This window comes from Sparus aurata, chromosome 11 (assembly GCF_900880675.1).
Source record: "Sparus aurata chromosome 11, fSpaAur1.1, whole genome shotgun sequence".
NCBI classification, from domain to species: Eukaryota; Metazoa; Chordata; class Actinopteri; order Spariformes; family Sparidae; genus Sparus; species Sparus aurata.
In genome coordinates, this window is record NC_044197.1 from 23,160,786 (window position 1) to 23,172,853 (window position 12,068).

The window sequence follows — 12,068 nt, forward strand, 5'->3', positions numbered from 1 at the left end:
AGGAGCAGACTGGAGGTAGAAGAAAATAGAAAAAAAGGCAGGAGGAGAGCTCTGCTGCACCAGGCGGAGAGGGCTTTCATTTCATCCAAGGCACATCTGTGTGTGCAGCTGCCAGTGTGAAAGAACGATGCAATGTGGAATTGGGAGTGTTTGCTGCCAAAATGTATGCACGCTGTGTACCTTTCGCATTGAGAGGGTGCAGTAAGGTGGCCTTTGCGACAAGCACTGAAGCGAGTGTTGGTTCGTTGGAGAAAGAAGGTGGGAGAGAAAGAGGAAGGGACAGATAGGAGGTGAGGTGGGTTATGGTCTGCTGTAAGGCTGCAGTTGTTGAATCCACAGCTTGATCACAGGTGGAACTGTGACGTTTCAGCTGCATGACTTGATGATTCAATGTTCAGGCTGTTGTTGTGCCTCCGTGTGCACATAGGGCTGGGCATTTATCGATATGTTAATGTTAGCGCTCTTAAAGGATATCATTATATTGTGATACAGCAGAAGTGTTGTCTGGTCCTGGTTTTAAAGGCTGCTTGACTGTAATGCGATGTCATTGTCTGAACTTACCAGACTGTTCTACTTGTTTGGATGCTTGCCTTTATCCACTTAGGCTGCAGTCAGGCAGAATCCGGCATTGCGGCGGTGTGGGAGGATCATTCCACGGCCCCGCTTGTGTGACTTCATGTTGTGAACTTAAACCCCAACCAGTTTGCAAAAAGAAAAAGCTGCTATGTTTCTCTGCTACTAGCAATCCTCTGCCTTTGTAGGACAATGTCGGCCTGACAGTGATTTTCTGCACAGCTGAAAAAAAGTGTTTTAAATTGGTGCCAGATTGAGTGTATTACACAAAGGGGACCCAAATGCAGACTGGAAGGCAGGCAGATTGACAACAAAAGGCGAGCTTTAATGAAAGCTGATAGTCCTGCTTTTAGTTCCTGCTTTTTTTCTTTTTTCTTTTTTTTTCAAATCCAGAGCCCAAAATAGTCGCAACAAAGGGAAAAAAAAACAGGAGAAATCAAACCAAGTACAAACCAGAAATAACACGAGGAATCAGGAAGCAAATGCAGGTAAACAAGGGCAAAACAGATGAACCAACGAATAGTGAGGGGAAAACACTGGGTGTGAATAACTAATAAGACACAGGTGTGCACAGAAAAGGTCAGGGAAAACCGACAAAGGGAGGAAGTGGGAACTGAAACGTAATACATGAATATATACTTTTATATATATACTGATATAAACTTCAAAATTAAACAGGAAATAACGCCCCCAAAAAAACCCAAGCCATGAAAGCGCAGGGATTATTTATCAAGAATCACTGACGCAACATTATCTTGATATCTGATGGTTGTCACCCAGTCCTGGCATTTTCTTTTGATGAAATTTCAAAATAAAAGTGTATCTATGATGTGGCCTAATAATATTGCTATATTATTTTAGCACATTTAGAATTTTATTTTTTTGCAAAACCTTTTTTGTGTTTTTTATTGTTCATCTGTATTTGCATTTCTGAGTGTTCTGGGAACAGGTTTTAAAGGACCCTGTCTGTCTTTAGTGTTGCCTTATTGTGGCCGGGCGTCAACCTGTCAGTGGTGGATGGCGATGCACAGAGAGTCGGGAGAGAAGGAGATGACTCTAATGAAGGCAGTTGTTGGGGTGTTTGAACCTGATTAGGTTCTCTGTCCCGCTTACTGATGTAATCGTTCTAATAGGGTCTTTTGTTCCATTCACGCGCTCAGTAGATGTGACAGTGGGAATGTTTTCTGCCTGTCTCACTGTCAGCTCTCCTCCCTCTGCGTCTGCTGGGAGTTCTGTCAGTCTCTCTGCCTTTATTACATTATATCAGTGTGTTTGTGTCTGTATCTATTAGACTGGCTGAATAAGAGTTGGACTTCAGAATGACTCAATGCTGAGAAGATATAAACCCAGCCCTCGTCTCCAGCCTCCTAGGAAAAAAACACACTGTTGCAGGGCATACTAAGCAAAGGCATCTGTTTCTGGAGGTGCATTTGAAAGAGTAAATCCTCAGCATCATATCAGCGCGATGAATCTGCACTGCAGGCCTCAGACAGCCAGAAAGGGGGAACATTTTGTCTCGTAATGATGCCAACTGTATGTAGGCACGACTGTGCCACTGTTAACAGCTGGTCCTCACGCAGCAAAGGATCTTGGGGGATTTTAGGATGTGAAGCGAAGTTGAAGTAAAAAGGATTTCCACATTTGCTGTTTTACCCTCGCTCTGCTTTTTTTTTGTTTCACTTTGCGTACAGTGACCTAGAAAGGCCTCATCAGGTGAAGTGGTCACCTGATTACACCTGTAACTATAGACTAGTGGTGACTCAGCAAATAACTTGCCATGTCATGGTTCGACACTTGGTTAAACAAACAAGAGAACTTTATCCCCAGTCTAAATTCAGCCAGAATGATGACAGGATTTTTCCCATGTATGATATTTGATAAAGAACTAGGTGCATATAGTACCCCCCTTATTTTTATCTTTTATTATCCTGATTTTGTTAGTGTTATGTGTGTTCTGTTGAAGGTGACGGGTTTAACTCCCAATGAGACAACAACAGCAGCTTGTTTGGATTAAGCCAAATGAAATATACAGTGTGAAGCTGCAGTGAGCGTCAGTGAGAGGCCCCTGTGCAACACACTGAAGCAGCTACTGCTAATCAACAAAGTGGTTGGCAGAAAAACAAGAATCTTTCAGGTTGTCACTTTAACTGACACATTTCCTTTCTGTGCACCGGGCGTCATGTCTTTCCTGTCGTCCATCTGTCCCAGTCTATCTACTGTGATGTCTCGGTGTGAGCTGATTAGAATGTGGTGGTAAAAGTTAAAAGGTTAATGGTCACTGTGATGTCACAAAACACAATTTTTGGCCATCACTCAACAAATCATATGATAATGAGGAGAAAGATTTACACAAATGTCACAAATAGGATAAAATGGGGACGTGATGACATTTTATATCCAAAAGGTCAAAGGTCAACTTCAATGTCACATCAGAGTTCTTCTAAAAATGTTCAGCCCGTTAGCCAACGCCATAGCTGAGGAACAGCAACTTGCCCCCTCCCGACCCGCTGCTGAATTATCTCTTTGTTTTTACATAACAAAGAAAAAGTGAAAGCATTGTGTCCTCTGTTCCTTTTGGAGGAGACAAATGAAAAGATCTTTTTCTAAAAATGTTGATATTCAAGTCATTGTTCGATGACTGCTGCCACGTTCAAAGCTACAGACAAGAATGAGTTCACTGTTTGATTTAAGCTGACATAAGGGGACAAAATATGTAAAAAGTGTCTTCTTTTGGAGCATTTTCAGTATTCTCAAGTCGGACTATCTGCTTTGTTTAACTAGAAATGCAGTGTCAGTGACCTGACTGACATTCATAATTATAATGGATGTTCTCTTGACTCAATCCAAACTGTTGTTCCAGCTGCTAAAAGATTGAGCCCAAACTTCTAAATATCCCCTGCTTGACTTAGTAAAATCTTCAAAGTTGACCTGAAGCTGCTCCAGCGCAGCGTGAACACCAGAGAGTTATCGAGTACAGCCAGCGAAGACAGTGAGTGCATCACCAAGTCGTTCCCTAAGTGTCTGTGACCTTCATTTTAGAGCTTCGCCTGAGTTTCACAACTGACTTACACCCTTTTAATCTGGCACTTTTATATCTCCGGCTCATAGACGCAGGCGCATAGACAAGCACCTGCGCGGACACAAACACACACACTTTCACGTATACATAAACAGCCCACAGAAATGCCTCAGAGAGCGACTCGGATCAGAGAGAGACGCCCTGCTTGTTACGCCTGCCTGGCTGCTGTCTGATAAGCATTAGCCCCGGAACAGTCGTCTCGCTGTGAGGGCCGTGAGTAATACAGGCTTTATCTGTATCACTGCTAGTCATGGGCCAACCTGCTCAACAGCGACCTGGTTTCTGTTACAGGGCCAAAGGGGGCTTTCAAACTGAGACGTGCACTTATTCTGCCAGAATTAAAAGACATTTTGGATCACTTTCCTATCTAACTACTAGTACAGTATGTGCAGGGCCTGGCTGTGTCGAACTTTAACTCCAAGCCTTCAAACACAAATGTGTTACAGTGTAAAATCCATCACACGCTGCGTGTGCAAAACATCTGTGGCAATCACGCTAGTGATGAACACTGATGAGGTAAAAGCCATCAATGAATGAGTCATTCTGCAAATGATTTACTCTCGTTAAATCAATCACAGAGAGGGAGATGGAGATAATGAGATGCAATTGAGTTTCTTTAAAAAAAAAAAAGGATTGTAGATAACGGCTCATTAATGACTCACAATCAAGGTAAAGCTGTTATTTTTGTCTATTCAGTAAACTGAAATGAAGAAAAGCATCTTGAGATTTGTTGTTAACCCTATTATTTTATGTCGGTGTGTTCATTTGTGACCCTGAAAAGAGTTGATCCTCGAAACTCAATACTCTGACCAGCTGGCCCTGATCTCAGGTGTGCTGTCCCCTTCCCCGTCTGAGAGGTGGTTTGTTTTGTCAGCCTTGACGGGTGATGTATTTGACTCGCTCTTCACGTTCAACTAAGTAACAAACACAGAAATTCATGCAAACCACCTAAACACATGCTCAGTGTTGGGGCTGATAAATTGAAGCATTGTGATGGGGTTGAAACCAATCTGCTGGCTGTTCCAGGAGTGTGTGTGTGTGGGTGTGTGTGTGTGTGTGTGTGTGTGTGTGTGTGTGTGTGTTGCCCTCAGCGATGAATACAGGACTCATTAGAATTGCTGTCATGTCGCTGCTCTGCCTGCAGCATTTCATCTAAAGCACAGTGGAGCGGCCAGTCACATTTCTGTAGCTAGGAGTACCTCCCAAGATTAAAAAGTCAAATATACCTCGCTCTGTTTCCTGTTTGGCTGGTTGCGATGTTTGAAAATGTTCTTCAGAGGGGAAGAGCTGTATGGAACCAGATTAAGCTGTCACAACTTCTTTGTAAGTACTGACGAGGGATCCAAATGCTGCCTCAAAGTCAGGTTCTGTTTGCAGGTACAAGTTTGTAACTGTGATATGTTTTGATTTATCTTGACAGAGAATATCATCCTCAGTGAAATACTATATGTCATGTTGAATTTCTAAGAAATGGAAGACGAATCCTTCGATTTTCCGGGTGAAGCTTGTAGTTTTTGTGTCTCTGTAATGGCACTCATTTCTTGTTTTACTTTATTTACATAGAACTTTTTAGGTGAGAACGTGGTGCTTTCCAGTGAGGACATGGAGAACAAAACAAACTACAAGATGAGGGATGAATGGCAATATTCAAACATGAAGTAATGCTCGGGTATGATTATAAAAGGGACGTTTTTATATTCATGTACTGTTCTTATGTGCAATTTTCAGGTATTGTACACGGGTCCTTTTCTGCTACATTCTACTTCCTCTCCACTACATGTATTTGATACATTTACTTACTAGTTATTTTGCAGATGAATTCTATTTTATTGTTATATGTGTTAACTGCGACCTGTTACCAATCAGATGGGGCTGTGGGCGGGACATCGTGTGAGAGGATGCCGCATCAGAGCCAGTCAGCCAGAAAATCAGTAATACCTCAGAAAAATTCTGAATATCAGCCTGGATAATCAGCCAGAGCGATAATCAGTCTATCCCCAACATCGTCAGCACGACTGGTCAGTTTCAGTGATGTTCCTGGAGCCACGTATGATTGTGATGTTCCAGGAACAACACTGACATCCAATATCAGATACACCAAAAACCTCCGCAGGGCTGAAGGTTACTTCAAGGTCGAGGGATTTTATGTTGGTTCTTCACTACCGGTGACCCCTCTCAGTTACACGCAGTGGTTTGCTCCATTGGTCATGTGAAAATATTGATTAGTGGAACTTTAAAGACGGAGACTGTGACAGCAGAAAATGCACTTGCAGCCTTTCGAAAATGGCATAGTGATTTGGTTTGCTTTCCGGTGCATGTTGCTGCAATGTTTCCATGCATACATGCAGCACTGCAAACACTGAAAACAAATGTATTCTCTGAAAAGACCACCAGGCTTGTTTCTGGGAAGCCCCAGCGTGTTTGCCTCTCTGTCAACGCTCTCTTCCAGGAAGTAAAGGTACTCCCTGAGCAGCAGCACAATGATGGTTTCATGAGACAGGTGTTTATTTGATCCACAGAGCAGGCTGAGACCCTGTGTGATTTACAGCGTCCCGCTAGTAGAGGTGACATCATGGTTAAATTTACAGCCTGACATGGCCTTGACCTTTGTGAGTGCACATTCACTTTTCTAAGCGACCAGATACAGAAAAAGGATGTACAGGAGCTTCATGTCTAAGATGATATTTAGCTGTAGTTTGTTTGCACATAGAGATCTAACATTTTCTACTAAAACAATTAGTCTGATCCTGGACGGATGGATGTGATACTGAACGTGCCCCACTTTCTGCCTCCTCTGACGCTCCATGCCTCACTGATCACAGGGCTCTTGTGGGACGGGCATTCTCTCCAGGCTGCTGTCATTATTATTCAGGACCGGGGAAATGGTTTTCACAAACTGTTCTCTGACAGCCGAGCAGGGTCTGAGGTTACACTGGTTAAAGAATCACTTAGTCCTGTTTAAACTCTTGGCACAGCCGCCTCTCTGCAGACCATATTGGTGGGAATGTGAGACTTTAGAGGATCGGTGACAGATGAATGAGGTGTCGGTGCAAAGATAAAGTTTGTTTGAGCCTAGACACAAATGCTGCAGTTGTTTTTAACAATGCAAATTCTTCCATGACGTAAGAGTTTTCACCCGAGAAGAAATATGTGCTGTGCATTATTTTCTCTCAGACTGCTGCAATAAGGGCAACTGTAATAATGTGACATTACTGTGAGGCTACAGGAGAGCTATTTTGAGTGTTGACTTCTGGAATAGAGACAAGGTAATTCTACACAGCAGCTGTGCTCGTGGTACTGGCTCCAGATTCAGAATAGTTGAAGTTTTTCGTGCCGAGGACCTTGAAGAGGGCTCTTTTATTATTTAAGGCTTTTTTTGTGGGTATTCCTGGGACACGGGACACGTCACAACACTGAGAAACAGCTGCACTTACATGTGTTGAGTTGATTGAGCCGAGTGTCTGTGTGTGTATGTGACAGGCCAGAGTGTGTGGACAATGTGTGGCCTCTGGTCTTGGCAGGGCAGGATTAGTTTTGTCAATCTCGTGTTGTGAGGCAAAGCGGCGTGACATTTAAATCTGTCCCGTCGAGGAGGACGATTCTCTTTCTGTGTGTGTGTGATGGGGCAGCAGGGGTTTTTGAGGGGGTTTGCTGAAAATGTTAGAAATGTCATTGCTCCTTACACTTTTTCACTTTGAAAAGGTGACTCTCTCTTTTTTTTTCTCCCCCTCTGTATGTCTCTCTTTATCTGGCTGTCTCTCACCCCCTTCCCCTCTCTCTCTCTTTCGCTCTCTCTCTCTCTCTCTGTCTGTCCATCTGTCTGTCTCGCTCTCAGATAAGTTGTTTGGAAAGCGGCTTCTGCAGGCTGGGAGACACATCATGTCTCATAAGTCTTGGATGAAAACGGTGCCCACAGAGAACTGTGATGTCCTCATGACATTTGCAGGTCAGACTTTCTCACACACTCATATGTCTGTATTTGTGTTCTTGTGAGGACCCTCGCAGCACTGACATAATGCACCCCCAACCTTAACTGTCACAACAACATGCCTATGGTCACCCCCTTAGGCCTCACCTAAGCCTAGAGAGAACTAAGAGTTCATTTGATCATCTATGAATCTTTCAATTATTAAAAAAAGTTATGTGGGAAAAACTTGTTTTGTCCAACTAACAGCTCACAACCTAATGATTTTCTGTCTAATATGCCACAAGGCTGCAACTAATGCCTTTTTTAATTGCTGATTAATCTATTGATTATTTTTTCAGTTAATCGTTAAAAAAATTGTCGATCTGTGTTTCAAGTCCCAAAGCCAAAGATGGTGTTCTCAGTTGTCCTGTTTTGTCCAAACCTTAAAATGTTCACTTTACTAGTTGAGTAAAGAAACCTATATATAAAGCTGACACCTTATTGATTGAATGATTGATTATTGCGGATTTGATTTGCTAACTTTTTCAGCTATAATAAACCATCAACACCAATTTGAACCCTCTTTGAAGAAGTGGAAACCAGCCATAATGAACTAACTTTGCAGTGCCTTCGCTCTTAAAATCTAAATATTGGTCCTCACAAGTACGAGAGGGCACAATTCTACACAGACAAAATTGCATTATACAGTTAAACACGCATTTTCCAGTTTGTCATGAATATAAAGCTGCATATTTACCTTCCCTTGCTTCAGGCAAAGAGGAAAACAATATGCTTTTATTCCTTTAATTTCTCTCATTAAAATTAATTTGAGATGATTATGTTTCTCCTAAAAAGCGCAAAGATCCAAACCTACCACTAAGCAGCGGAGGATGTTAACAACTATCTGAAGTAGTGGGAATCAATACCGTTGATGATACAGATTAGGGCTGCACAATATATCATTTTCAGCATCGAAATTGTCACATTGTAGGACGTGTAATGTCAACTCAAACACTTCCTGCTACAATTTCATTGCTGCTTGGTACAAAAGCAAAACCCACACAGTTCAACACACTGTTGGACTCCTAATGAACAGATTTAAAACAAATGAATGCAGGAGAACCAGAGAAATCACCTTCTGTTATGCCACGCATTCCTCTTTTTTTCAAAACATGTTGCCTACATTACCCACAGTGCATTTTAGCCACTGAGGGGCAATTTATCCGATTACATGCAGCTTAAGTTATTTGGTGAATATTCCTGTAGTGCTCACATCACAGAAAACACAGACATGTTCCAATCTCGCGCAGCCCTAATCCAGATGAGGTGACCGTGACTTTTATGTTGATGATACTGCCTCACATAACGTTCCTTGTGGTAGCCTGATCCAGCTAAGAATGCAGAGAAGAGTCATCCTCAAGTGTTTGTTTGTACGACATTTAACCTCCAGCTGCTGCTCAGCAATAAATAGCACAAGACTGTGGGAGTACGCTCAGTGCGCTGTGGCAGCTCCCGTGTACACTGATGCGTGGGTACGGTTGAAAATATATTTCTGTTTTTCATTTCCTGCCACAGACACTACAGATGACCACACGTTGCTATGGCTACTGAACCACATCCGGCTGGGAATCCCAGAGCTCATCATCCAAATCCGACACCATAAGCACACACGAGTCTACGCTTTCTTCGTCACCGCTACATACGAAAAGTAAGGACTCTCTCCTGAGGCAACACATTTGTGCATGAGTGTATGAAGTCGTTCATTTCTTATGTGTTGCAACTATTATCTTCAGCTGTTGTTATTATTGATTATTCTGTCAGATGTTTTCTGATTAATACATTTCATTTTTCAAATAATCTATCAAATCAGTCGGAAAATGATAAAGAGTTTTATCATAGTTTCCAAGAAAACAATGTCATATTCAGTGTCTTGTCTTGTTTTATCCGATCACCTGTCAGCAACATCAAACTCTTAGATACGGGAAGCTATATCATCTCAATCTTTGTCATTTTACTTGACAAATAATTTAAAGGTCCAGTGTTTAGGACTGATTGGCATCCAGCAGTGAGGCTGCAGATTATAACCAATGAAACAATATTTGTCTCTCTTGTCCCAAAAAGCCCAAAACATTGAAAGGTCCTCCCCAGAACCAGCTACTGTAGCAACATGTGTGTGCAATATAATTAGAAATGAAAGGCTTGTTTTAAAAACGCAAAGATTCTCAGTTTCAGGGGACTGATGAAAACATAATCATGAATATTACATTCCTGTTCTGCACATAGAAAATAAATATTTATGATTTAAATCAATGATTAATTAATCTAAATTGTTCGCAGTAAATTTTCTGTCAACTGATGTACTTGCTGTTATTCGTTGAGTACAAATTGTAATAACAATGGGATTGGATGCAATGAAATGACAGAGAATATTGAAAAGGAAGAAATAAAAGAAGTAAAGAAATTGGTACATTAACTTGGAATAAATGATTTTATATGCCAAAGAGGAACAGTTTGACATCTTGGGAAGCATGATTTATCTCTTTCTTGCTGATTTAGATGAGTAAATCGACACCACTCTCATGTCCGTATGGTAATTATGGATCTACAGTCACCAGACAGTTATCTTAGCTTAGCATAAAGACTGGAAACAAAGGGAATTGGCTAGCCTGCCTCTGCCTTTCAGCACCTCTGGGCCTTGGCAGTGAAAATATTACGTCTAGATTGTTTAATTCGTGGAAAAAGTTGAGCTTCCAGCTTGTGCCTTGTGCTTTATGCTAAGCTAAGTTAACCTTCTCCTGGCTGTCGCTTCATATTCAGTGGTGGTTTAAGTGATTTAAATATCTCCTCTCATCTTACTCTAGGCAAAAAGTTAATATTTCCCAAAATGTCAAACTGCTGCTTTAGATTGATTGATTGAAATATTTCCGGACTGTGACGGGTACAGCGGTGCTTTAACTGTAGCTTAGTGAATCAATCACCATGACAGAATACAGGCAAGAAGCTACAGCAGTAACAGAGACAAAAAAACGAACTGCCACATGAATAATAGAGTATGTATCACTGCTTCTTTTAGCAGCTTGAAGTTTAGTTATTTTTAAATGCTACTACCAGAGTTGAGATGTTAAAGACAAAAATACCCGCGCTGTTCTGTGCTGGTGTAGAGTTGTGCCTTGGTTTATTGTGATCTGATACGCGGCTGCAGCTACAGCAGGATTAGCTAAGGCAGGAGCTGCCTCAATGCCTGCTCTGCTGCAGGTTATTTAAAGTTTCGCAGAAGGTTAGGGTCAGGCTAAACAGCATGGATTGTATTTGCTCTGATTACACTGCTCACACACAGTCTCTTGTTTTGAAAGATAATTCCCCAGGGGAACAAAGGATGAGCTCAGGGTCATTTTAATCTCAGCATTGACTTTGGTGTATAAATACAGAGAAATACAATCCAAGGGGGGTGAGGGTGGCACTCGCTGTTCCATACTGCATTTCACCTCTTGATAAATGTTAAGCTCTCTCTGCTGACTGTGCATTCGACGGGCCCCTCGAAAAAGAAAAATACCCTGACAGTTTCAACCAAACCTTTTACCCATGAATGGAATAGGAATAGACAGATGGCCAGAAGGAAGGAGGAAAGAGAGAGAGGGGGACCAATGGAGACGGATGCGAAGAGAGAACGTGAGAGGAAGAGAAGAGGACAGGGAGGGTGATGTGGTAGGAGGATGGAGGGAGTGCTTTTCTGAAAGTGTGCCAGCGGGTTTTAGATGAAAAAATGGTCCACGAAAATGATTACTGTGTGACACGACGCGCACTCTGCACTCTCTCTCACACACACATGCACACACACACACACACACACACACACACACACACACACACACACACACACACACCTGCTTCTACATAGGTTGACCTACATTTCATGTGATAGAAAAGATAACCCAGAAAGTGTTTCATCCTCTGGAGCTCACCTTGAATCGTCATTCTCTTTGCACACTGAAGCAGGGAGAAATTCCTTTACTTTACTTCTGTTAGATGTGAGACCAGCAGCTAAGAGCTCCAGGTGTGTATGCTGTCATATGTCGACTTGTTTAACTACAACGACGTGCCTCTTTCTCCTGCGTGTTTGTTTTTTTTTTTAAAGATTTTTTTCTGGCATAGACACCTTTATTAAGCAGTAGACAGATAGGAAATACAGGAGAGAGAGGGGGGGGTGACATGCAGCAAAGGACCTCCAGCCGGAATCGAACCAGGGTCGGCTGCATATATGGCATGCGCTCTAACCACTCCACCACCTGCGCGCCCGCGTGTTTTTAAAAGCGAGTGGTTGTGAGAGTAGAAATCCTGGAATTCTTGGTTATGACATCAGCATTAAAACAGCGTAGGCCACAGGTTCAGTCCGTTGTGTGTGTTTGTTTTCAGAAAGCAGCCATCCGTTGCTTTGAAGACTGTGATGGAATGAAACCAAGTAAACTCAAGTACTGTACAATTACAGTACAATTGTGAGGTACTTCACTT

General features: G+C 42.2%; 1 protein-coding gene across 3 annotated transcripts in view; it reads left to right on the forward strand.

Annotated features, from left to right (window-relative positions):
• Positions 1-12,068, forward strand: part of ano8b (anoctamin 8b) — a 44,689-nt gene that overhangs the window by 16,336 nt on the left and 16,285 nt on the right. For 2 of the 3 annotated variants that reach the window (XM_030432929.1, XM_030432930.1), the window contains exons 2-3: positions 7,488-7,598; positions 9,135-9,267. In XM_030432929.1, coding sequence (XP_030288789.1) covers positions 7,488-7,598; positions 9,135-9,267 — 244 coding nt within the window. Of the gene's footprint in view, positions 1-4,788; positions 4,976-7,487; positions 7,599-9,134; positions 9,268-12,068 lie in introns of those variants that run through there. The other variant, XM_030432931.1, reaches the window with a different exon arrangement.